This window comes from Chelonoidis abingdonii, chromosome 5 (genome assembly GCF_003597395.2).
Source record: "Chelonoidis abingdonii isolate Lonesome George chromosome 5, CheloAbing_2.0, whole genome shotgun sequence".
NCBI classification, from domain to species: Eukaryota; Metazoa; Chordata; order Testudines; family Testudinidae; genus Chelonoidis; species Chelonoidis abingdonii.
In genome coordinates this window covers 142677242-142704616 of record NC_133773.1, presented here as the reverse complement: position 1 = coordinate 142704616, position 27375 = coordinate 142677242, and the positions used below count along the sequence as shown (strand labels likewise).

The window sequence follows — 27375 nt, the reverse complement described above, 5'->3', positions numbered from 1 at the left end:
GCTCACACTTCTGCTACTTGCACAGCTAAGCCAATGTACCTGTCCTAATTTGCAATAGCATCCAATCCTTTACTGTCTGTGACCCCCTAATGCAGAGATGACCAGCCACAAGAGTGCAACTCATCACTGGAACATACCAGGGATGTGGTGGATTCTCAAACACCTGTAGTCTTGAAAGAAAAGATATTTAGAACCCAGACAGTATTTTTCAACAGTTTCTAACCATTATAAAGAAGAACTGTAAACCTTTGAAGATCTCACCCTGACCATAACAGAATGTGTAGATCTAAGTTACAAATACAGTATTTGGAGGAAAACGCTTTACTGAATCTCTCCTAGGAAATTTTTTGATTAATTATATAGTGAATGGCAAGTGCTAAGTGATCGACTCAGTCAGTTGTAAAATGGTCAGAATACAATTTTACATGTCAAATCTTAATGAGGTAGCAACCTAAGATTAGAAGGAAAAATTAAAGATGAAATAAAAATGAATATTTCTTTTTACACGGGCATTTTATACTGAAATAAAATGCGCCTGTTTATTTTCTCAAGCTATTTCGAATAGGGTTGGACTGGTAGCAGAAAGTGGGTTGGCAAGAGGAGATTTTATGATGGCTTGACAGTTTAATGAATATTAATCCATTCAATTAGTCTCTCTGTCTGCACACATGTGCATTACATGGTTAACTAAAACATTTTAAGTCTTCTCAAACTAGTCCTTTTTAAAATGGCATCTTTTGATTAAACAGCTGTTAACAATAAAATAATCTACTACAGAAAGACCTCATGCTGTTTCACTGCTTCCTTGTCAAACCCTTTCCTATTTGTCTGCTTCATGCACCTGCTGCCTCTTGTCACAAGCCTAGACTGCAACAGGGACTGTCTTCATAGTATTTGTTTGAAAAGCAGCTGGCACAGGGGGGTCTCCAAAGATATCAGTTTAATACAAATAACAACAGCATCCAAACTACGTTTCTGTTGCAGTTATAGTATTTCAGAAAATCAGTTCCACGTTACCAAACTAACCAGGCGGGGAAAAACAAGAGTGAAATTAGAATAGCAAAACAAAGTAGATAGTCTGACATTGTGCCATCCCTAGGTGACCTGGCTGGTCCTTTTAACAGGGTTTTTCCCCTTTAAAGTTACCTTGATTTTGTCAGACTTAACATTATTTTAATTGATTGTCATTTTTGTGCTTGTTCAAGAAAACATCTGGCCTGGGACAAGATTAAAGCATTCAGTGGAATGCTCTGAAACCTGAGGAATACTTGATCAGTGCTCAGCCATGTCTGTAAAACAGGGTCCCATAATAATAAGCACGATACAGGGATCTTACAAGCACATTAAGAACTAACCTCAAACTTGGCATTGGTGTACGCAGCCCACGTGGCAGGCGATCCTAAGACTGAAACAAGGCAAGCACGAAAGGCAAAGCACAAGAAACGACCTTTGGAATAGATCTGCTCTTGCCAAGAGTCTGACACACAGTAGAGCAGGGACATTCTCCGCACAATGCATTCAGAGAAGTACAGTTAAATCTAATTTACTATAAAATATACATACAAAGAAAAAACAACTTCCATATGTGTTACAGAAGATTATACAAAGTTTAAAAATCTTGGGGATGATGATAATTAAAAACACTGCACAAAATGCATTTCTTAACATTTTTCCCGGGCCATCGAAAGGCCAGCAATCAGCATCTGGAGTTCTAGCAGCAGTCTGAGAAAATGTCATTCTATCCTCCTTTCCAAAGAGGAATTGCTTTGCTCATTTGGCTCAGGATGGTGTGCATGTGTTTACATTTAAAATGAAGCACAGAGACATAGCAGGATTTCCCAATAATACTGAAATTGCCACATGCCACGTCTCTACTTATCACCATCAATTCAAATAAATTAACTGACAAGAACGTCCTCAGATGTTTGGAAATGTGTCAGCCATCGTGAAAGCAACCTGAAACAGAAAGCCGAACAGATTCACACTAGGTCCCAACCAGCCTCAGATCAGGGTTCTGGAAACCAGCTAACCCTTTACTAAGCCAGTGGTTCTCAACCTATTTACCACTGTGGGCCACATATGTGGCCCATGCTGTGTTATGTGGGATGCATCCAATACTACTGAGAATGTCACATGGGTCACAGCTTATGCTAATTGTGCAGCAAGTGGCCCACAGGCTGCAGGTTGAGAACAACTGATTAGCACCCTATACAAGAAGTCATTCTCTTGGCTTCAGTGGAATCACACACGTTAGGTACTATTCAGCCTACGGGCATCACAGTGTCAACAGTGTTTGTACCTCAAAACTAAGCATTATAAATCCAGGGAATTCAGAGTTCAGATGAAATTTAAAAGAAATCCAAACACACTAGGGTATGGAAATGCAATGTTTGAATGCCGTAACAACCTGAACTTCACCCCGTAATGATACCACGAATAACTATACAATTATAATTAATGTATATTAGCAATTATGGTTTCAGATTAAAAGAAGTTAGAAAAATATGAAAGAAATCTAACATCTGTGCTGACATTTCCTTTTAAATAGTAAGTGTAGCATTATGATAGCAGCATACATGTAGATATACTTTAGTGATCTTTGTCCAAACCTTAGCAAGCAATGAGGTGCTGTATTATATCTAAAAAGTATGAAGCCTAGTACATAACAATTTCAGAAAAAGATGCAGTCCGGAGATCTGTATTCTATTCTAAGATCTGCAAATGATACTTGCCTAGTGTCACACAATGTAATTTAATCTTTATCAGTTTCTCCTTCAGTAGGATACTTGCTTTTCCCACACAGCTGTTACGAGGTAGTGTTTGTAAGTGCCTTGTGTTCCTCAGATGAATGCTATCAAGGAAGTGCAAAGTATTGTGTGAAAAGAAAAAGAAAAGAAAGACATTGCCTATCTAACACAGATTAAAATTGATTAGGTTCGTATATCTCAAAAGATTTTTAAGAGAGCACATTCATGCATTTGGATGGCTGATGCGTTTTACCACTTTCTAGGAATACATACCCCCAAGTCACACTTTACACCACCTGAAAGATGTTAAAAAATGTTATGGGTCTATAATTTTCACCATACAATTGTTATATCTGGCTTGAAATAACAGGATCTGTGGCTAAAACAATTAAATATCACCTTTTAAAAAATGACAAGAATACCAGCACATTTAGACTCATAACAAAAGATCACTACCTACTCAACATAAACTGGGACAATTCATCCTACAGATGCTATGAAAAATATGTCTGTTTCCATCTGTCTCTTTGAAAAGCAGGCTGAACGTTTGTGGCCATCCAGACAAACTTTATCCGATAATGACTTTTGGATTGGTTATTTTTGGCCCCCCTGTCAAAACGCTCCTAGTGCTCACACTGGATACTTAGCATGCAGCATCATTTTAAGCAACTTCTTTCACATGCCTGAAGTATTTCAGATGTTAAGCTACAGAATACAAACACATACTGGATAGCATCAAGTGTTAATGAGATGTAATTCAGTCCCAACAACCCTATAACTCAGATAAAAAAAACAAAAAAAAAAAACACAACAGGTTCACAGGGCCAAAGTCTAAAGCAAGTTCAACACTGAGACTCTTTCATCTGCCTGAGTGCTGTATATTTAGTAACAATATTTGGGGCAGCAGAGATTCCCAGGGGATAATAGGTAATAAGGTTCAGAGTTAAAAACACACACACGTGTCAAAGGAATTCAGAAACAGTTTCTCAATGGAGCAACACAAAAGTCTCCTGGTTCCTTCGTAAGACTGACCCCAGGAACTCTGACTTGACTCACCCCCCACTGTCAGTTTCCTGTCCAACAGAGGGAGCCAGAGAACTCCCAGCACCTTTGAATGCCCGCCAGAGACACAGCTACAGCTTCCTGTGTTCCAAGACAGATCATTGTGAGTCTCACAAAATGCAATGTTCAGCACTTGTCATCACTGGCCTCAGATTCGTAATGCTACAAAAACATCATTTCCTTCATATCAAAAACTCTTTCTGCTCCCCACTGGCAAAATCAGAGCGTGGAACAGAATGTAGGCTATGCCCATTTAAACCCAATGCATAGGCCCTATCGCAGCCCACTAGAACTGCCAATTGCTGTTCAGCACTCTCCCAGGCCAGATATTATTACGGAGTGACTATCAACCAGAACCCAAACAGATTAAGCAAAAGATAGAGTGATGCAAGAAGTGGTGTTGTAAGGCAGCAGAGGGAGCTCTTTCCTTCAGTTCCATCAATATAATATGAAGGGACACTGCTGTTGGCAACACAAAATTTACATCCCTGGTCATTTTTGATCATTAAATATCTTTTGCCAGAGTAAACCCGGTGAACTGGTCAAATTCCAACTTCCCTGGCAGTTTCAACTGGAAGTGACATTCTTTGCACCATTTCCTAAGCTGCTATTTAGTGCCGTTGTGCGTTTAAAAAACAAACAGCAGGCCCCAACCCAGAGACAGATGCACTTCAACAGTGGACGAAGCAATCCCTGTTTCACAGTTTGCATCTCAGTTTAATAAGCCCGCAGAAATCTTTAGGATCCTTTTGTACAAAAGGTGCTATAGAAATGGAAGCTAGTAGTAGAGCATACTCAAGATTTCTAAATATTTGCTACTTAGTGAGGCAGGCTGTCACATCTCCTCAGTCCAATAGTCTGTTTCACTTAGCATTTTATTAGCTTCTGCCTAGAAGGAAAAAAAATTCCTTCTTAAACTTTTCCCCCAAGTAACCAAAAGATACTCAACAGATCCTGTGCAGCCTAAAAAGGGTCACTGGGGAAAAAAAACCCTGTAATCCAAAGTGATGCAATTCAGTTCAGAAGCCTTCAAGACCAAAGGGGCGGGGGGGTGGATGAACAGGAAGGCAGCATGAGATCAAGCACTACTGAAGCACATGAGGCAGTGATCAGAGAGAAGATTTTCAAAGGGGGCAAAAGAGACAGCAGTGCTTAGTGAAGACCAGATCCAGGGACCGTAACAGTAGCCAAGAGACTTTAACTAGGGCTGACATTCAAATCAGAGAGCTAAGGCTGAAGAAGCCGGAGGCAACAGGGTTGCATGGGTCTGTCACAGCTCCAGTGAGGAGCACGCCCGTCTTGCGCACTCTTCACATCACTGGGAGGGGATCCAGCCACAGAATCCCTGGGGATTTAAGCCTCTGGAGTCTAAACGAAGCCCAAGTGCTGCCCCTAGATATAGTCTCAAAGCACAAACTCTCTGTCTAGTATGCTCACACAGCCCAGTCCATGGAACCAGTGCTGACTCCTCAAGTTCACCACACAGCTCAGCCACAGCCTCCCCCAGAATCCCAGTCCAGTGGATGTTCTGGGCCTACAGTTTAATGAAAATGAAATTTAATGTGGATAAATATAAAGTAATGCACACTGGAAAAAATAACCCCAACTATACATACAATATGATGGGGGCTAATTTAGCTACAACGAGTCAAGAAAAAGATCTTGCCGTCATCGTGGATAGTTCTCTGAAGATGTCCACGCAATGCGCAGAGGCGGTCAAAAAAGCAAACAGGATGTTAGGAATCATTAAAAAAGGGATAGAGAATAAGACTGAGAATATATTATTGCCCTTATTAATCAGTCGAGACACCCACATCTCAAATACTGTGTACAGATGTGGTCTCCTCACTCAAAAGATATTCCAGCACTAGAAAAGGTTCAGAGAAGGCACTAAAACATTTGTTGGTTTGGAGAGGGTCATATGAGAAAGATTAAAGGCTAGGCTTCTTTAGCTTGGAAAAGAGGAGACTAAGGGGAATATGATAGAGTTATAAGATCATAAGTGATGTGAGAAAGTGGATAAGGAAAAGTTATTTACTTATTCCCATATACAAGAACTAGGGGTCACCAAATGAAATTAACAGGTTTAAAACAAATAAAGGAAGTTCTCTTCACTCAGCGGCACAGTCAACTTGTAGAACTCTTATCTGAGGTTTGTGAAGGCTGGACTAAACAATGTTTAAAAGAAAACTGGATAAATTCATGGTGGCTAAGTCCCATAAATGGTTATTAGCCAGAAGGGTAAGGAATGGTGTCCCTAGCCTCTGTTCATCAGAGGATGGAGATGGATGGCAGGAGAGAGATCACTTGATCATTGCCTGTTAGCATCACTCCCTCTGGGGCACCTGGCATTGGCCACTGTCGGAAGACAGGATACTGGGCTAGATGGACCTTTGGTCTGACCCGGTACGGTCGTTCTTATGTTCTTATATTCTCATTCACCTGTTCAAGGGCACGTGAATAATGTAACACAGCACACACTTTGCAGAGGGTTCTAACACCAGTGCTCTTTACTTAATTATATGAGAAATACACAGCTCTGTACTAAAAAAAAATAAACCCCATATGCATTTCCCTGCCTTCGTTTCCTTACCACTCCAGAGCATTCTTTGGGATGGGGAGAGGGTCCACAGGAGCCATCCAGGTTCTGTCTGTTGTGGTGCACAGCTTGTGTTCTGAAACATGGAGCCTTCTCCCCCACAGCACACTCTCTGCCCTTGCTGATCCATCCCCCATCTTCTCTCCTGCCCCATGTTTCCAGTGTGGCTTACCCTGTCTCTTCCCCGCCTACCTCAAGAGGACCCTTTTAAAACTCCAGCTTTGTCACCTTTGTCTCTCTCTGGTTTGGGAATTTTCCACTCTCTCCTCTCCCCTCCCCTGAAACAAGTTGGAGGAAGTATCATCGCCCAGCTTCAGCCAACCAATTGTCAGTCAAGTGTTTCCACCTGTTGACATCAAATGACACATCATTATTAAGGCTCCATGTCTGTCATGGAGGTGACAGATTCCGTGACTTTCTGTGACCTCCATGACTTTTACAGCGGATGGTGCTGCTGGCTCCGGGGGAGCAGCAGTAGTTGGGTGTGGGAGAGGGCTCAAGGCTGGGGAGAGGGTTGGGGTGCAGGGTGGGACTTACCTAGGGGGTCTCCCCAAAAGCGGCTGGCATGTCCCTGCAGGTCCTAGGCGGAGGGGCCAGTGGGCTCCGCACATGGCCCCTGTCTGCAGTTCCCAGCCAATGAGAGCTGCAGAGCCAGCACTCATGGCAGAAGCAGAGTCCCCCTGGCCTTTCCTCCCACTAGGAATTGCAAAGATATACCTGCAGCTTCCGGGGAGCTGCAAAGAGCTGGGTAAGGAGCCTGCCAGCCCCTCCAACCTTCCCCTCCCAGCACCAGCAGGGGTCCCAGGCCCCACACACTCCCAGCACTTGCAGCGTCCCCAGATCCCCCCATCCTCCCCCCCGAGCCCCAGGCAAGTTTTAGTCAGGGATATATAGTACAAATCATGGACAGGTCATGGGCTGGGCAGCAAACAAAAACTCACGGCCCGTGATCTGTCCATGACTTTTACTAAAAATACCCATGACTAAAACGTAGCCTTAATCATTATCCCTGGCCTGGTAGGGATATGACACAGCCTTGTCAGCAAGGGTGGAATCTACATACATACAGGGGCATCCCATGATACAGCAATTTCATAATAACTTCATCATATCAAAACTCCCAAGTTATACAGACAGATTCCCCAAGTCATCACAGGGTCATCAACATACAAGTTGAAGGAACCAAGGCTGAGGAAGGAACAAAAAGTGACACACACATCTAAATCACAGAAGAAAGAGGAATGTGATGGATAATAACTACCTGGAGGGGAAGAGGATTGGGAAAATGAAAGACCGATTAGGTGTAGTTTGAACTGACTGAAGATGGAAGAAGGAAGCGCTGGAAGTGAGAGGAGGGAAGGCGTGAGAGACGAGGAGACCCCACCATGAGAAAGGCTGTACTAGATGGGATGAGCCAGGTTTCGGTGAGTGCAAGGCGATGCAGGGACATGAGACACAGATCAGAAGCTGCAACGTATGTGTTCGAGGTGGCCCAGCCACTCCATTGTGAGTAGCAGAAAATGAAAGGGGAGGTGGTGAGGATGAGACTAGTCCATGTATGGGAGGAGAGAGGGTGCAGGTGAAGGCTAGGGCAGAGTAATAAGTGTCCTCGCCAGAGATAGAGAGACAGCAGAGGATGAAGCAATGTGGGATGCAGATATGTGAGGATGAAGAGATGGATTCATCGGACTCTTACTCTGCCTCCCTATCCCACGGGGGATGTGTGCACCTCTCCCATGTCAGCTCTGCCCACAAGACACCAACGCATACTGCTATGAGCTTTCAATATGCATTAACTAGCCTCACCCCTGCCCCCAATGTCACCACAATGACAACACTGGAAACTAAAAACTAAAACAATCAGACAGAACATCTGCAAGCCTTTATGTTCCAACCATTAGTAAGCCTCCTTAGCTAGACATGGAGCATAGCTGAAGAACAGCACATTCTCTTCATTAGTTGGACCCCAAAAAAATAACCGAAAACTATTACTTCTTTCCACGCACATGGCAAAGAATGACCTTTCAAGAAACTGGGTTCGCTTTCATGGCCAGAGAAAAAAAGAAAGTCTTTCCATAAACAATTAGTCTTCTAGTAACTGTTAGCATCAGGTAAATTCAGAACAGTTAATAAGACCAATTTAAATGCCAGGAGACAAAAAGCACTTTCCAGACATTGTTACTATGTGTGCCTGAGTCTCTGACAGGATGAGATGATCAGAGCCATTTTCTTTGCAGATTCAGAGATGCTAACTTGACTTAACGCAAGTACTAGGTAGAATGGAAAAAAGTTTGCTCAGAGTAGAAAGCCTATTCTATATTATGCTGCAGGAGGGTTTTTGAAGAAGCACAATAACACAGCAGACACAACATGAAGGAAACCAATTAATGGAAAAGATTGTAGAAAGAATGGCATTTAGAAGATAAAGAAAAAATCATTGAGAAGTTTTAAAGAACAGTGAGAAAAGTCGTATTTCCTGGCTGTAAATAGTTTTGGGGTTTTTTTAAATACACATTTATGTACAATTAACCAGCGATCACTTTCAAAGTCAATGCAACGAAAGCATAGTGCATGCTAATATTTTACACTGACCATGGGAAATAGACACTGGCTCTTTCAGCTCTGTAATTTTGCACTATGCACAGCACAGCACAGCACAGCAGCACAAACGCCAGGTTACGCTGCTAAATGAGAGATCTGGATTATACAACACACCTCGGCCTCCTAGACTTTGGGCTACTAGAAGTCATGGGCAAAGTACAGAAAAACATGTCAGCACTTTGCAGCTGCATCAGAAACAGAAAACAGACTCTCCTAGCAGCTGTAGAATAAAGGATCATTCAGTTTCATATAGCAATACTTACTTAAAAGTTAAAGCAGTTCTTGATACACTGAACTACAATCGTTAGATACCCTAGCATAGAAAACGACAGTTAAAACTGAACAGGCATGCTAAGTTTATCAATAGAATGCAACACAAGACCCTACCTGTTTCATTGCCGTCTCTCCAATCTTGTCAGAGTGCTTACGAATACTCTCCAGGAAGTCTTTGAGATCTGACATGGAAACGTCTTTTATCTCTTCACGTAGTTTAGGGATATTATCCACCATGATCTTGCAGAAGCGGTAGTGGCTCACCTGTGGCAGGTACGTATGCTCAAGGTGCTCTAATGTCTTCAACGCAGGGTAATGTCTGGGAAGAGTGTAAATCAGATTCAGAAGTATACAAGACTATTCTGCTGTTCCACTTGATGATGGCAATAAATTAGCACTTCTGTACAGTGTTTTGAGATCTGGGAGTATATAGAAGTACACACACTTCAATGCTCACGTACAATATAGGGGAGAATTATTCTCACGTTTCCAGATAGATAAATTGAGGTTTAGCAAGGTTAAAGTGTGGACATACTCTGAGAAGTGACTGTGTAAAAATGGCTCTGCTTCACTAAAGAGATGTCTGTCTTGCGCATACTGAAAGTTGGATCCTGCTACCTGTCTAATTCTTTCAATATTGCCGAGCACTGTTAAAAGCTAGAAGTGGCTGCATTTAAGTAGTGGATCAAGTAATTCCTATATATCCCTTACCTACCTCAAAGGGGTGCCATAAGACATAGTGTTTGAAATACACTTTGAAATCCCTGCTAAAAGGCGTCATCGGAATGCAAACTGTTATTCGTATCCAGCTTTTTCATTTATTTATTTCACTATGGTGCCCCTAGAATCCAGACTAAGTACAGCTCAGGATACAATGGCCATCGTTGGCCCAGAGAGTTTTGCTCTGATGCTGTTACTTCCATTCCTTCGCACTTCATATTTGATCGTAAACTCACATTTACATAGCACTCACCTTCCATCCAAAATGACTAAGCTATGCTAGCTAATTGTGAACATAACATAGATCTGATGAAGGGAAAACCATCAGAACATTGGCCCATCTAGCCCAGTATCCTGCCTCCAACAGTGACTGACGCCAGATGCTTCAGAGGAAATGAACAGACCACAGCAATTTATCGACTGATCCATCCAGTCATTCAGTCCCTGCAGGTAAACCTTAACTATGGAGCTGTTAGCAATATCTCTGAAAATTTATTTTGATCAGCACAAACATGTCTCTAGGGTGAAATAAGGCAACCATAACAGGACACAGTTTTGGAGAAGTAATACAGAATACCATGTCCAAAGGGAAAAGTCGGGGAGGTGAAAATTTAAGTAGGAACACAGCAGAGATGAAATTTGGCCAGGAGAATGTGAGTAAACAACCCCAACTCAAACAAAATGTGTGTGCAGGCATAAGATATGCACTACCATATCACTTTAAAAAAATAACACTCAAATCTCTTTTCAAAACAATTGTTAGGTAAACATACAGTCAAGTCAGGGGAAATTATTTTAACTAAAAATTGAAAGGACCATTAAGAGCAGCAGAAGTCACATAGTTTAATCTTGTAACATGGGGCACTATTTATATTACAGTGGGGTACAAAAAGCTATTTGCAATAAAATGTAATCCCCTCTGGAGAGAGAAACTTAAGAGTGGACAGAAAGCCAGAGCTTAAACTGGAGGAATAAACACACATTGGGGTTTTGTTATATTTTAGAATATTGTTTATTGAAGTAGAAGATGCTAAAATATGGCCTGCAGGGACAGTGTGTGTTCACTGATGAGGTCTACGACTGCCTGCCGAAAACAAAGTCTAAAATATCTGGAGCACGGAGTAAGTGCAGAGGCCAGTGGTTTTTATTAATGAAGTAATGCAGCTTTAGCCCCACAGTCCCTGGTGAGTTCTTAGCACAAGCAAGGCTTCCAACTGCGTTCTGCTATCTCGGACAAGAACAGCGGCGCCTCAACCCACTACAGAAAACTGATATGTTTGTATCTAACCTAATCTTACATTAGGTTATCTTTCACCCCAAACGATCCCAAAGTGCCTAACAAGCTACGCGCACAGAGGGATCATTTCACCAATGAAATGCAAATGATTTGGGGGTGAAAGGATGGCAGCCAGGTACACAGATAGGCAAGACGACATTTTTGGCCAAGAATATCTGAGGCCTACTCTTATGAATATTGCCCTGGTAATCTTTCATGTACAAACACAGAGCAGAAAGACAAGACAGTAAGGTATGAGATCCTAACTGGTCACGTATAATTTAGTGAGACTTTATTGGCATAAAAAACTTGCAAGTGTTACCAAAGAGGACATCCCTCAGCTGTCAGCCAGTGGTCGGAAAAATCCCTTTAGATCCGCACACTGTTTTGAGGGTTTGCCAACAGTATTTGTCAGCAACGTTCAATCCTAAAGCAGCGACAGATTCATGTATCAAGCAATACCTCCGCCATCTCTCTCTTTCTCCCAGCTCAGGTACAGTTTTTCCTCATCACTTTATGAGACTAATGAGTCTTGATCATCTGAAGAAATCTCTCTCACTTCCTTGGATTTTGGAGAAGGAAGTGTTGGGTCTCAATGTCTCCTGTACTCTGGGTTGTACAGTCAATCCTCTCTGGGTTTGGACTGTACTTTGCTCTTCGTTTCCAGCACATCACGCACAGTGAAACAACTGAGACTGGATATTCAAACCTGAAGCTTAGCCTATCAACCCATCCCCTACGGGGAGACAGATGCAAAAAGGGTTTAATCTGTTTTGCAGCTTTAGTAAATAGTTTTTGTCTGGATTTGATGGCTCTAAGTGTTCAGACTTTACTTAAATATGGCCCTCAATAATAATTTCTATACAAGTCAAAATGAATCAACCAAAAGAAAAATTAAAGTGGTTCTCAGAATCAGTTCATGAAAATGCTATCTAGAATGAGCGAATCATATGGCACATGAATTCCTTTCAGTTTATGCCACTGTGATCAGATTCAGCTCCCCCCACAAACACACCACCAATTGCTAAAAATCCCAGCTATGATTAACATTTTAATGAACGTCTCATCAGTCAACAGACAAGCCCCTCACTGACGCTATACACACAGTCAAAAATGGACAAATTAGTAGGCTACTTTATACCATGCTCAGACATACTAATGAGGGAAACCCGTTCTTGAACAGCTAAATAATGCTCTAACTTCCCCCCTCTAGTCTGACTTTCAGGAGCAAGGTGTATCAATTTACCCAAGGCTTTGGGGGATCCAGAAGCACAGGGGCTGATAGTATTTGTTGGGTAAAGGAATGAAGGGGGAGGTGTTTCATGTCTGGTTAGCTATTTCTAGTTAGGAGCAGCTGCTAGTTCAATTTTTTTATGTAACTGAATCATGAGTCTAGGAGCGGGGGCACGGGCGCACGTGTGTGCGCGTGTGCAAAATCAAAATACATAAATAAAAATGTAAGTTGCTATGAACCTATTCACTAGAAAAACCTGGTACACGAGGAAAGATTATACATTGTTATAGTGACTATTCTAATCTGCACCTGCATTTGGATTAGACTGAAGAGAGGGTGAGCGGAAGAGTGGTTTGAAAGCTACTAATGAGAAATTAGATAGTTTCAAAGCTGAGCAAACTGCAGTATAGATCTCTCAACTCCTGAGAATATCTTTCTTTGTTGAGTTTAACTTAGGCCTCCAGATGGGTGTTCTGTGATTCTTCAACATGCATCAATCTGTAAAATTTACCTTTTAGAAGTCATTTGCTCTCTGAGTTTGCTGTACATCTCCAGAACTGGGGAGAAAAGAAAAAACACACAGACATTAAGACAAAATATATGAAATTAAATCTAGATGAAACTGTACAAGTAGCAATGATCAATTTCAGATTCCTCACCAGGAAGACACAATGTTAGTTTATCGACGGTAGCAGAAATATTTCTCTGTTGTAGTCGACATTGTTTCAGCTCTTCCATTGCTACTACCAACTTAAAGAGAAGAAAAGAAAATTAAATTATGCCAATAGTGGTAAAAAACAGCTTGTATGTATGTGTCTCCATGGTGTACTCATCTCACCAAGTTCCCAACAGTAGGTCTACAACAATGCCTGCCTAAGAGAGTTAAAGAGCTCATTATTCACTCATGGAGTAGGGAAGAATTTCGAACACACAAGAAGTTACTGAGCAAAGTTCTATGTCTGTGTAGTGGAGTAGGTTAGACTAGCTCATTGTGATCCCTTTTGGAAACAAATCTATGAACTGTACTCCACACCACATATGCAAAACAGTATGGTCCCCCGCCTTGCATAAGGAAAGCAAGACTTTATGGATGCACAGGAGCCAGTAAACAGAGCTGTAAACAGGGGAGTTTGAGTGGGACTTCTATTAGAGGAGCAAGGAGGCGGCAAGCCCCTGGTTCTTAAGGGCAGTGAGGTTTTTTGTGGGTATGGTGTGTTTTTTCTGTTTTGTGCAGGGTTTTTTTTCCCTTGTTCAGTTTGTGGAGGCTGCTAGAGGGCAGTGTGTTGTGAGAAGCAAAACCCTGATAAGGAGGTGGAGCTTCCCTGATTAGGGGCTGGGGCTTTCCTGATGAGGGGGCCTATAAAAGCAGCCAAACAGTCAGCCAGTGGCAGAGGTGCAGCAGCACAGGAGCCAGTGAACGCATTTGTAAACAAATAAGAGAGTGGGGGTTTGAAAGGAGAAATTGGGGAAGAAGTGGGGGGGGGGGGTATTCTGGTTTTGTTTTGGTGTTTGTTTGGGGTTCTGGTTGTTTTCTTTTTGGGGTTCTTGGGGATTTTTGGTTTCCCAGTTGATTTGTTTGTTTGTTTTATGGAAGTGGTTTGAGTTTGTTTTTCCCCTAAGCTTTGTCAGCTCTAATCTCTGTTAGAAGCATCAGTTCCATCCCCCTCAGCCAGAGACAGATTATCTTTCCACACGCTTTGCTAGTGGTTGTCAAACTTTAAATGGCCGAAGAATCACAGCCTCCACCACTTCCCTTGGGAGACTAGTCCTCACTCCAATAGGTCTTTTTCTTTTCCATTCTACGTAGATTCTTATACTGCATTCATTTATTGTCTATCTTAGCACCTTTCAATAGTACATCAAGAAACGGAACTAACGTGCCCAAGGAGAGAACTGTGTGCAGGGAAGTGTTTTGCTTCTAATTTTTTTTTTAAATACGCGCGCACACGCACACACACACACACACACACACACACTCACTCACTGTTATACATTTATGTTAGGGTAGATAAGGGCAAAGAAATGCACCTTGCACTTAGCTCCTGAGGGAGCTCATTTCACAGCCTTGGGCTGACACCCAAGAGAAGCTCTGTCTCTCACATAAAAGAGATTTACCCTTATTGTAGTGAGTTCCATTGTGCCTGAAGAGCAGAGCTGTTGGCCATGGTCTTCCTCCCATAGGCAGAGCCTCTTTCTTTCCTGATATCAAGTCTGACTTTTCCTTTTCTTAATCATAGCCCTTTATTCTGATAGCTATGCCTCCCTGGATCAGCCTAAATAATCTCCCCCATTCCTTGGTACACCTCTACCTCGATATAACTTGACCCAATAAAACACGAATTTGGATATAATGCGGTAAAGCAGGTCTCCAGGGGAGCACTCCGGGGGATCAAAGCAAGTTCGATATAACATGGTTTCACCTATAACGCGGTAAGATTTTTTGGCTCCTGAGGACAGCGTTACATCGAGGTAGAGGTGTATTTACCCCATTCAGACTCTTGTACATGATGTCCTCTCGGCCGCCACAAAGTTATTACTTGGCTATCTCAATCTCTTCCAGAGCCAATCCTCAGGATGTATGAATAGTGCACTCGCCAGCAGCACACTGTTGGAGTCACCATTTTTCAAAACACTGATATTTACCACAGGGAGCTGTCCAATACTGGCAGGAAGATGGAACAGATCTTTTCCCCCTCTGAAGCCCATAAGCCAAAGTACTGACTTTGAAAGTACTGACAATAAAGTGAATTTCTTTGTGAACTAGGAAGATGGAAGAGGTTCTATGGGAATAAGGAGAAGTGATGAGAGTCCTTCCAGGAGGACGAGAAGAGTTGCAGGAATAGGCATTTCTAGACACTTCTCATATATTATATATACGCACACAACTGGCACCGATCTTTCTTCACATATCAGTGCCTCTAGCTCACTAACCAACTGTGTTGCTATCCAATAATTTCCCTTCAATTTGCCAATATCCCTTTAGTTTTAAGATGTAAAAGACTGAATGCAGTTAAAGGGGAAGCCACACCCAAAACATATAGAGCCTCACTTGCTCCATGATTCAGTGCCTCCACATATGCAGCTGAAGACCACATTGACTTACTGCTGCTGTACTGCTCTGCAAACTGGGAGACTGATCCTTCAGTGTTTATTGAGACTAGTAAGGGGTGGAGGATCGAGCCCACTGTTTGTCCATTATCACTTCAAAGTCTTCATGCTTTCCAGGTTTCCCCCTCCATTGATTTTTAATCCACAAATTATGGAAAGGGATGGTCGCTTCATACACACCCTCATTGCATTTAATGAAAATTAGGTACAGCTATCACAGCATTATACAGATTTCACACTGTGGTCACACAAGTGATCAATAGCATTGCACATGCAGCTGTGGACTTCTGAAACAAGAAGTCTGTGCATTCTAACAGTATTATAATACATTAAAATATTCAAAATTAATAGATCATATAAGGGAGGCTTTTAAAAATACAGGGCTTACTTCCTTCCCTTCACTCTGCAGTTTTCTATTCGTGTCTGTCACTTGATGCTGTTGGAGGAAAAGAAAAAAAGCACAAATTAATTTTAAAATTTACATGTAATCAAGAGGTTTTTTTGGTTGCCTTTACTATGGGTTTCACCAGCTTCCATGCAATTTCTTACAATTTTCTCCTGCGCACCATAAAACAGATGTGGTTAATTGGGCTTTTTGTTCATCAAAAGGCATTCAGTGGATTTTCTGACACAAGGAAAGATCCTAAGAGCAGCACAGGTGATACAAAGGTGGCCATACAAGAGTTTCTTGCCAGTTACTAGACACCAGTGGAAAACAACAAGGGGTAACACTGCGAGATGCCACCTTTGAAAAGCTGTGCCTCATAGCACAATATTCTGCCACTGTTTTTCATGCAAAGTTGTGACTCACTACTTGAATTCTATTCTATATGAGTAAAGGAGGCATAATCTGGTCCCTGAGTCAAGTGCATTTTTTGTCAGCAAGTGAATGGCTTCTTATTAACTGAATATCAATTAGCTCACATGCTGTTTCATATGGCAGTTTATATGAACCGTTCAAAGTAGTTAACATGGATTCATCCACTTCTCCCCTTCCCCATCAGTGCGGTACCTGTTCTTGAAACAGTGATGTTCAGTCCGGCAAAGTCAAAATTCTCTGGATCAACAGTTATAAAAAGTTATATAATGTTTATAGTTATAAAGGGCACTGTGCTTGCTCTTGTACAACACACAAAAATTAAGACAGTTCCTGCCCCAAAGACCTTTCAAACTAAGGGGTTCACTTATTGTAACAGGGCCGGCTGCCTCACATACATGCCTGTTTAGTACAGGGTCAAACTACAGGCAGCCTGCCTCAGTTTCCCCTCGTGGATTGTTCAAATAAATTTCATTTCAGGCTTTTTTTGGGTCAAAAATTACCCCTCACTGGGGATTGAGCTCATTAATATAAAATAAACTGCAAATACAGTTCAAACCCCAAAACACAGTCCATTCATAAGTCCACAGAAAAAAAGGTTTCTCTTCCTCCTCCCAGAACTTGCTGCCTGGAGCCTCTGACATCCTTCCCTGGCTTGGTCAGGTTTTCTCCCAGGCCTCTCTGCCATGGAGAGCCTCTCTCTCTCTGTAGACATTATCACAGCTTCCTGAGCTTCCCCCTTCATTGCAGCCACCTGCTGCCCTTTATAGGGAATTATCCAATTCACCTCAGGTGAAAATTGTATGGTGCGCCATGAATGCTCACAAAACTGAGGGCTGGGGTGTGGACTCTGGGGTGAGGCCAGAAATGAGGAGTTCAGAGTGCAGGAGGGGGCTCCAGGCTGAGGCAAAGGGTTGGGGTGAGGAGGGCGAGGGCTCTGGCTGGGAGTGCAGGATCTGAGATGGGGCTGCGGATGAGCGGTTGGGCGTGCCGGAGGGTGCGCTGGGCTGGGACTGAGGGCAGGAGGGGGATCAGGCCTGGGGCAGAGTGTTGGAGTGCAGGAGGGTGTCGAGGTACACGTTCTGGATGACGCTTACCTCAAGCAGCTCTCAGAAGCAACGGCATGTTCCTCCTCCGGTTCCTATAGGGGGGGTGCAGCCAGGTGGCTCTGCACACTGCCCTGTCCGCAGGTGCCGCCCCTGCAGCTCCCATTGGCCGCGGCTCCTGGCCAATGGAAGCTATGGGAGCGGTGCTTAAGGTGGGGGCAGCGTGGGGAGCCCCTTGGCTGGAGCCAGAGGGGGGACATGCCACTGCTTCTGGGAGCCACGTGGAGTGGGGAAAGCCCCCGCCCTGCTCCCCAGCTGGAGCACTGGAGCAGGGCAAGCCCCAGACCCCGCTCCCCAGCAGGATCTCAAGAGCCAGACTAAAACGTCTTGTGGGCCAGATGCGGCCCCCGGGCTGTAGATTGCCCACCCTTGGCTTATACTCAACTCTTCACCCTGTCATGATTCCCTTATATAAAACCATTACTCACTACAAACTCTGGTGTCTTGACCAATTGCTACGGCTGCCATAGCAAGGATCTGCTGCTGCAGCCATGCTGAGGAAAGAGCAGCAACCAAGATTTCTGAATGAATTAGTATTAGTGAAAAATGTCAGACTGACACCCTAGAAATGAGGTCCTCTGCTTATCCACTACAACATGTATGGCAGTGAAAACTTCCGCTATATTGCCCCACAATGTACCTCAAACGTGACCTGGAATACTCTAATTCTAGAGGTGGGAGGATCATTCAGTCTCCATAAGCCATTCAATCCTTTACAGCTCTCACAAGAACGCCGACAAGACAGTTATGATGTTGTGTGGAGGACATGTGATATAAAGAGGACCACGACGCAACTCATTCCACAGTGGCCGCTGATTGGCCAACAGATGGCAATGATTTCTGGCCACTTCCAACTTGAGTCAGATTTAAACTAATGACCTAGCAGTGAAAGGCTTTAAAACAGCCACCTCAATACCAGTTGCCTGAACTGTCCAGCCCCCATGACTGCCAGACTTTAACTGCTTGTGCTTGTTACCATAAATTTATCGCATTGTACACAAGAAGGATTCGCCTCTTAACTTTTTACAACTTCACCCAAGTGGTCACATAGCAGTGCTCCCCCCACCTCCTGCAGGAGGTTCAGTCCTCCTGGCTGACTGCCCTACACAAAAACTGTTCATTTCCTTTATGATGTACTGAGATATTTCAAGTAGGAGCATGGTATCTCCTCTGAAGATTATTTTATTTTCTTATACCCCGAAAAATCCTACTAGGAAAAAGAATTCACGTTGGCTAATTTAAACCTGCTCCAAAGATTATGCCAAGTCTATACAAGTCTTCTGTTAAAATTACATCTCAATCCCAGCTAAAGCAAAAACGAACAGGAATATTTCCATCCTTGTACATTCAGTTTTTTAGCGCCACAGACACACACAGAAGAACAGATGATTATTTACATAGGAGTTCCATAGACACACAGAGCTTTTCAGACAAAGAGATTTGGAGATTTTATAATCTAAGACAGACAAGCACAGCAAGGGGTAACAAACAGCAGGTGGGGACATGGGAAGGATTTGGATATGGTAGTAAAGGATCATGAGAGGGGCTTACTTAGCTCATTCTTCTCTATATGGAACATGTGGTACCAAGCATTTGTTTAAATTAATTATAACATAGGGACAATCAGATGGAGAGCAGGAGAAGAGCAATGAAAGGGCAACTGAACGGAGTTATGAGCAGGAATATGACGGAGAAGAGAGTGCAGTGCATGGTACCGAGGACATTCATGGTGCAATATTTTACAAGCCAAATAAGCAAAAGGTTCTTTAAAAAAAGTAAAACTAGGAGATTAAATGTAAAAAAGTGAATTTGTGTAACCTTAAGTCTGCACAGTTATAATCAAAGAGTAAGCAGAAGTTTAAATGTTGCTATGATTAGAAATTTGTCCAGGTGAAAGTGACGCCTTTTTGAAGATCTGTTCCTGTGACTATTTAGTTACATCTGGGTTACTTTTCTGGAAAAACGTAAGTTACTACTACTGTTAGTACAGCAGAGCCTACATAGCCTAGGTAGGGAGACCATAACGAATCAGTGTCCCAGTGGAGAGCTACATTGTTGGGAAATATCTTCTGGATGAGTCATTTTTTTAAAAAAAAAAAAGAGTTCCTGACTATGTGTCAGCCTTAATAAGCACACAGTATTCCCTGAAAAAGTTAGAGGACTTAACCTTGATGTTCTGATGCAAATTTCAACTTGAATTCTGACATCTAAAATGGACACAGCATTCTTCTTCACTTTGTATTGTAAACAGTTAGTGTTATGCCATGTTTCACCCCAGCGGTGTTTGCGCTTCAATGGCGTGTGGGGCGATGGGGTTGAGTCCTGCTATTTAGAGTGCCTGAAAGGAAATACTGTAAATATAAGGTTACACAGGACTCCAGAAACTTAAAGAAAAGCATATATAAATAATAAATGCTGTAGGTGAAATACTGAAGATGTAGATTTAATGCATATGCTATGGAACTATGTCAGGCTAAAACTATTGAGGAAAAAACCAAAAACAAATACTGTAGAGAATGAATAGTTGGAACATAATGAACACTCTCCACTGGATCCACAGATGGGTCTCCAGGGAAACCCTCATGAGAAGGATTCCATTACTTTTCACAAACAGATTTCTGCATATTCTTCTCTTGGGCCATTTTATGAATCAGATGGCTATGGAAACTGAGGGATCCCTAAGGGTACATGAATGGACTTCGCAGTTTGCCACCAATAAAGAAGTGATTTGTAGATTCAGAAACCACAACAAATCTTTTCAAAGGATGTTGTATTCTTGGCTAGAAACAATGGTATAAGAGTAAGCTATTCTTTTCATATGTTCTTTGGCCTTAATCCTGCAATCAGTGTTGCCTGTCAATGGGCCTCCGGGCAAGACCTGGAGTTTCCCTGCATGCATAACTGCAGGATGGTGGGCCTGTATGAGTAAAACCCGAAGTCCTGGTAGGATATGCCTCACACATGCACTGCGATAAAGAAACTTAGTGTTACTTTTAAAACCTCAGCATATTAGAAGATGAAACTTCTCATTACTCACCAAAGAATTTTTCTGGGAAATTTTTAGTATTCTCCTCTGCCACATCTTCTGCACTTAGACTTCCATACAACCACCCAAAGGTCCCACCTCAGGCTGCCCAGTCCTTCCAAGTGAGAAAGGCTAGCTGTGTTGCACTCTAGAAACAAATCAAGGTGTCTTTGGGGGCGGGGGGTGTCATTGTCACTAAAGAGCCAGCCTATTCACTGTCCCTGGATGGTTTCTGTTAAACTATCGGTGACTCCTTGCTGTTGAAACCTGTAATGAAACTAGGCCTCAAGAATACACACCTCCACATCAATCATGCCCCACACCACTCTCAAGAAAATACCACAAGAAAATGAGGCAGCTTCCCCAATTTCAGAAACTCAGAAGAGGGAGGGTTTGTTCTGATGTTACATTTTTTAGAACTGACAAAATTGTTCATTCCTCACATTTTAGGATCAGGGCCAGCTCCAGGGTTTTTGCCTCCCCAAGCAGAAAAGAAGCAAAAGAAAAAGCCGCCATGATCACGATCAGCGGCAACTCCACCGTGCCGCTTTCTTCTTTGGAGGCAATTCAGCGGCAGGTCCTTCCCTCCGAGAGGGACCAAGGGACCTGTCACCGAATTGCCGCCGAAGAGCCTGAAGTGCCGCCCCTTCCCCTTGGCTGCCCCAAGCACCTGCTTGCTGAGCAGGTACCTGGAGCCGGCCCTGTTTACGATACAGTGTCTGAGAGACAGTTCCAAGGTCACCTGCCACTCCACCTGCCCCTATACCTAGAACAGACTGCCATCATCTGGATTCTCCCTTTTCCCCCAGAGCTCATCTCTAGGTTGCTTGCTACTGCTGATCTGCACATAAAGCTTATTTCACTCAGGGAACTGGTATAAACTATACTGGCAAAAGTGCAGTCTTTTGCTGGTATAAGGTGTGTCTATACTAGAAGCGTTTGCTAGTATAGCTATAGTGGTGTAAATGACCAGCAAAGCTTTTCTAGTTTAGACAAGGCCTTGGTCCTTCTGACATTTCTCACAATCCTCCATGTTTCCACTAGCCAAAATAATTTGGCATCATTGTCAAACTTCAACTCACAGCCTAGCTCAAATGAGAGCAGAGTTACAAGGTATGGCAGGGAGCGATTGTAAAACATGAAGGCATAACCGAGCTAGCTTTAATCTAGCCAGCTAGGATATCAATAGCAATGAAGTCACAGCAGCACACAGTGTATACATATAACCCATGCGACCCCGGTTATATACTCAAGGGACAAGACTGCACTCAAGTCCATGCTGTCGCAGACTCACCACTACTAGTATCAAAGCTAGCTCACATACGTCTACATGTGCTGCAATCACACTTCCAACTTCAGTGTAGACCTACCCAGAGCGACCACACTGCAGAACACTCGAACCACACAGAGTGAATGAATTAGCAGCTGAACAGCTGTAACATGAGCTACTGCATCACCAGCTTGAAGCTTCAACCCATCCCTCCTGATGGACCAGTTAGCTCAAGGTTAAATCACCCCTTAACTTAAGCTAGATTTCTGTGGGGGACAGGAGTCATGTTAGGAGCAAAACTCAAGCTAACAGTGCAGTGAAGACAAGCCCTAAGTCAGTAATGAAAATATTTCACTGTGCCACAATATTGCCCTTTGATAACAAAGATATGTCTTTGCTAAATTTCTGTCTTACCTTAAGCTTCTGGGCTTCTCCCCTAACTTTCAGGAGCTCCGTGATAGAATCTACAAAGCCCTGGTAATGGAAGTTGCACATTTTCTCAATCTCTCGGTCGTGGTTTCGAATTCGGGCTTCCAGCTTTTCCATGAAACGACCATGCTCTTCGCCATCATAGACAGACCTAAGAAAGAGTTCCACAGAGGTTAGAAGTGTGTCACCTGTTTATATAATTACTTAGAATAAATTCACAAAATGCTAGTCGTTAAACCATAACCAATAGCCTCTGGACCAAGAGGTGGGACGGGGGGGCATGTAAAGTGGCACTTTACTTCTGGTTTTAACTCATGTTTGAGAATATTCTTGTCTCACACTCATGTTTTCCTCTTTGCCATTCAACCAACATTCGCTTTCATTCCTGTTTCGCTCACAGACCACAATGTGTCTATTGAGAGCACTGGTAACTAGACACACAACCTTCCACCTCTAGATAGGTCAGCAGTTCAAATTCAGCTAGACCAGGAGAGACCAAAACGGGCTGCTATTGGATGGGTGATTGGTGGCCTTTATGAAGTGACTCTGTGGGCTTCAGACAGCTCCCAGAGGACAAGTACCATGAGAAAAGCACAGTCTCTGCTAACACAAATTGCCCTCTTGTTAGCACAGTCAGCAGAACTGCTGGAATAAGTGGGACATGGGACTGAACTCCCCACCTCACCTCCCAAGTGGTCTTCATTGTCAGAGGTAATGAACAAAGGCAGGAAGGCCTGGGGGAAGTTTGCATTCATCTTCCATGCTGGGGACAAATAAGTAATCTGAAGTGGGGTCAATCCAACAACATCCATATGCACTAAATTCACAAACACGGAAGTCATTCAACAGGACTTCTTGGGCTCCCATATTTATTCAAACAGAGAACTCCCATATAAGATTTGATTACTCCCTGCACGGAAAGCTCAGACTGACACCTAAAAACAAACAAAATCAAACAATGTTCTCTTTGCTCCGTACATCAGAGACAGAAAACACTGTAACAGCATCACCACCAACAATTCTGTGAGGCAGACTAGATTACAACTCATCCATCGGCAGATACATTGCCTCTGTAAGCCTAGCAAACTGGGTCTTGGCAGCAAAATAAGCAGTTGTTATTCCAGAAAGATAAAAGAGTGATGTAAAGTATGAAAGGTACTTTTTTTCTGATCATAAGCACATTAATTTTCTAGCATGAGCAGAAAGGTTTCAAATATAGGCTTACAATCCACAGGATAGTCCGAAGACTGTGACAATTTTAAGACATCTAATTCTGAATTTAGCCTTCTTGACTGACTCATTGATTCCCCGGAAAACCCCAAAGTTTACAGCAAGTGTGTTAAAAAGTGATGTTATGTAGTTTCAGAGACCGACTACCTTAATTCACTACTGCTGTCCACTGATTTGAAAGGTTGGGGGTGAAAAGAAACTAAAGAAATACCAAAAAAACCCTCAACAGATGTATCAAGTAACCCTTTAGAGGAGGTGGTCAACTAGATGGCTCCTAGTGAACATTTTAAGTAATGCTGTGGGAGAAAAGTACGTAAGTGATTTAGGAACAGGTCTGGCTTTCAGTGGCATTTGTGCTCCTAAATCACTTGAAAAATTCACTTTTTGAACCCAAGATAGCATCCCTATGTGTCTACAGTAAAAATAAAAATGGGACTAAGCATTGAGGGGGAAAATGTTGAATAATTATCCTTATAATATATTCTTACAACTTGAGTTATGCACTTTCAGTCTCCCATTCTCAGAAGAGTCGTAATAGGGTAGAAACCCTGCATATTTAGAGTCTTGACTTATTTTGCATTGATTGCAAAAGAAAACTTTTAAATAAGTCCAATTCTACGCACATTTCATGGTCATTGACAAAAAGCAGAGTAAAAAGGCATGCAATTCTTTGAAGTTCACAACACAGCCTTCTTCAGTGCTATCCAGTTTCTGCCTTTGGAACAAGCATCTGAAGAGACAGTGACCTGACATTCACAAAAGCTAGGATGTTGCCACACTATTGATTATGGTAGTTTTTATTGCACTGTAATCAGGTAGAGAGTTTTGCCAAGAAATGACTATTAAGAACTTAGAGGAAGACTGCCATCTAGTGATGGTCTATTTATTTGCAATGCTCCTTATGTACATCCTAAATCAACACTGCACATCCTTTCTAATTACCTGCATCTTAGCTACAAAATCCAAAAATGAAAATATAATAGCATATGTATTATTCAGCTATATAACTCCTTGGTGGATATCACTATAAATTTAAAAGAAAATGGAAACACTAATTGAAAAAGTTCCAACATGACATAATGCAGTCCCATCAAGGGAAAAATACTGTTTTGTATTTATATAACACCTATTATCCAAGAGTCTTGATATAATATATGAACATTAAGCAAGGCTCACATCTCCCTAATTTTACAGAGGGCAAAACAGATAGAGACATCCAGTGACTTCTTCAAGGCCAAGTAATGAGTCAGTGACAGGAAGTAACAAATCCTAGGAGTCCTAGATATCAATCAACTTAAAATTAACACAGCTAAAGCCAAATCCCTTGTCTTCCCTTCCAAACTCTCCCCTTTATCAATCACTGTCTACACCACCACCATGCTCGCTTGCCACTATTGCCCATAAGACAGGCATCTTCTTCAACAACACTTGGATCTCCAAGACCCAAACACGCGGACCACATCCAAACCTTGCAGTTTCTTTCTCCGTAGCATCTCAAAATTCCCACCAGACTGACACCATACATGTTTGTAGCTCAGAGTCCTGGCCCTACAAATGAACTCATTGTAGGCAAACTATAGTGCCTGCGTGGTGACCCACTGACTTCAACAGGACTCCATATGGGTGAAGGGACCCATATTGGCTCACTGCAGGATCGGGGCTCAAATCTTATTTAGGATCTTAAAAATCAAGACTTCATGAATAAAGGGAAAAGCTTCTTTTTCTGGTGACAGCCTTTTAAACCAATGAGGGCCATTTTATTTCATTCTAACAATACATCTGCCCCATTTCAATTGATGAGTCACTAACCTATCACCATCATATCATCTTGAGTATCTACAGCCGTTTCTAGGTTTTAATAACAAAGAACCGTTATGATCATCTACTCTGACCTCCTGCTTATGCAGGCTATAGAACCTCACCCAGTAATTAATGCATCAAGCCCATAACTAGAGCATACCTTTTAGAAACACACCAAAGTCTTAACTTCATATCCTCTAAACTCACTGCTCTCATATTTGCCTAGCGACCACCAATTCTGACTCAATGCCAGTTCCAACACTCAGCTGTTCTTCTCAATTAAATACTCCCATTAACTCATTCTTGCCATTTAAAATTACTGCAAATTATGGAAGACAAGATGGGGGAGGTAATACCTTTTACTGGACCAATTCCTGTTGGTGAGAGAGACTTGTAGAAGAGATCTGTGGAGCCTGAAATCTTGTCTCTCACCAACAGAAGTTGGTCCAGTAAAAGATGTTACCTCATTCACCCTGTCTCTCTAGGGACCAACACGGCTACAACAGTGCAAATTATTAGGTATTTTGGCCACACTACACTCTGCTGTTCGATCACCTTTCTCCTCCTACTATTTGCATTACTCCTGCATACTCTGACTTACTCTCTTACTTGCCTACTTATGCCTGTAGGCACCCATCACTTAGTCTACATCCATTTTAACCAATTCATAGATTCATAGACTTAAGGTCAGAAGGGAACATTATGGTCATCTAGTCTGACCTCTGCACAACGCAGGCCACAGAATCTCACCCACCCACTTCAATAACAAACCCCTAAGCATAGTCGATTATGATGTCCTCAAATTGTGGTTTGAAGACCTCAGAGCTGCAGAGAATCTCCAGAAAAGACCCGTGCCCCATCTGCACGAGAAGGCGAAAACCTCCAGGCTCTCCAATCGCCCGGAAAAATCCGTTACCGACTCCAACATGTGATCAACTAAACCCTGAGCCATGGGGCAAGACTCACCGCCAGATACGCAAGAAGATCGCTGTAGTAACTCAGATCCACACATCTAACACCCTACAGAACCACTGGGCTAATTATTACCTGCAATAATCAAAGATGAATAATTGCCCAAATTAGGCTATCCATCATAACCATCCTCATAAATAACTTATCAATCTTAATCGATGCCAGAATGTTTGCCCACCACACTTCCTTGGAAGGCTGTTCCAAACTTCAACTCTCGATGGTAAAATCTCTGCATCTAATTCAAGTCTAAACTTCCTAGGCCATTATATCTTAATTCTGTGTCCAATTGGTACTAAGCTGAATAATGCTCTGCCTAAGATGTTACGCGTGAAAATAAAGAGCAACATTCCCCCCTCACACCGTTTGTGTAGGCTAAACAACCAGCTCTCGTCGTCCTGCATAAGCGGGTTCCCATCTCGACACCGAGAGCCCTCTCTGTACCTGTTTCCAGGTTGAAATTCTCCAGTTAAACGAGGGAGACCAGAAGTGCACCACAGGAGCCAGAAGAGTCTAGCCTGGGCCTGTATAAACGGACGTAACACCTCTTATCTGAACTGGAAAACCTCACTGATGCACGCAAAAACCCGCGTATTTTAACAAACATAATCAATGGCGCCAGTCATGCCTGTGATCAACCAATACTCCAGTGGGAAGTAACAGAGGAGGATAAGACCCGAGGCCCAATTTATAACAAAATTCTTGTTTAACCTAAATCATGACTTGCACTTTACGATAAATTCATCCGTTACATACCATTTAACAAAGGTCATCCAGATCTCCTGTATGAGTCCGGTCCGTGGTGCAATACCCACAGCTTGTGCCACCCAAACTTTATTACCACTCCCACTTTTTGTGCCAAAGATCAGAATAACAAAAGATTAAATAAGATTGGTCCCAAAACCGATCCCTGAGGAACTCCACTAGTAACCTCCTTCCAGCCCGACAGTTCACCTTTCAGTATGACCCGTTGTCGTCTCCCCTTTAACCAGTTCCTTATCCACCTTTCAATTTTCATTCTGATCCCCATCTTTTCCAATTTAACTAATAATTCCCCATGTGGAACCATAGCAAATGCCTTACTGAAATGGAGGTAAATTAGATCCATT

General features: G+C 42.6%; 1 protein-coding gene across 3 annotated transcripts in view; it reads right to left on the bottom strand.

The window, feature by feature from the left end:
• EXOC6B (exocyst complex component 6B) overlaps nt 1-22417 on the bottom strand; it is a 379256-nt gene extending 356839 nt beyond the window's left edge. For all 3 annotated transcript variants that reach the window (XM_075066684.1, XM_075066685.1, XM_075066686.1), the window contains exons 1-5: nt 22253-22417; nt 16009-16056; nt 13172-13262; nt 13024-13069; nt 9397-9601 (exon numbers count right to left, since the gene is read on the bottom strand). In XM_075066684.1, coding sequence (XP_074922785.1) covers nt 9397-9601; nt 13024-13069; nt 13172-13262; nt 16009-16056; nt 22253-22384 — 522 coding nt within the window. In that variant the 5' untranslated portion in view covers nt 22385-22417. The remainder of the gene's footprint in view (nt 1-9396; nt 9602-13023; nt 13070-13171; nt 13263-16008; nt 16057-22252) is intronic.
• Nucleotides 22418-27375: the final 4958 nt, after the last annotated feature.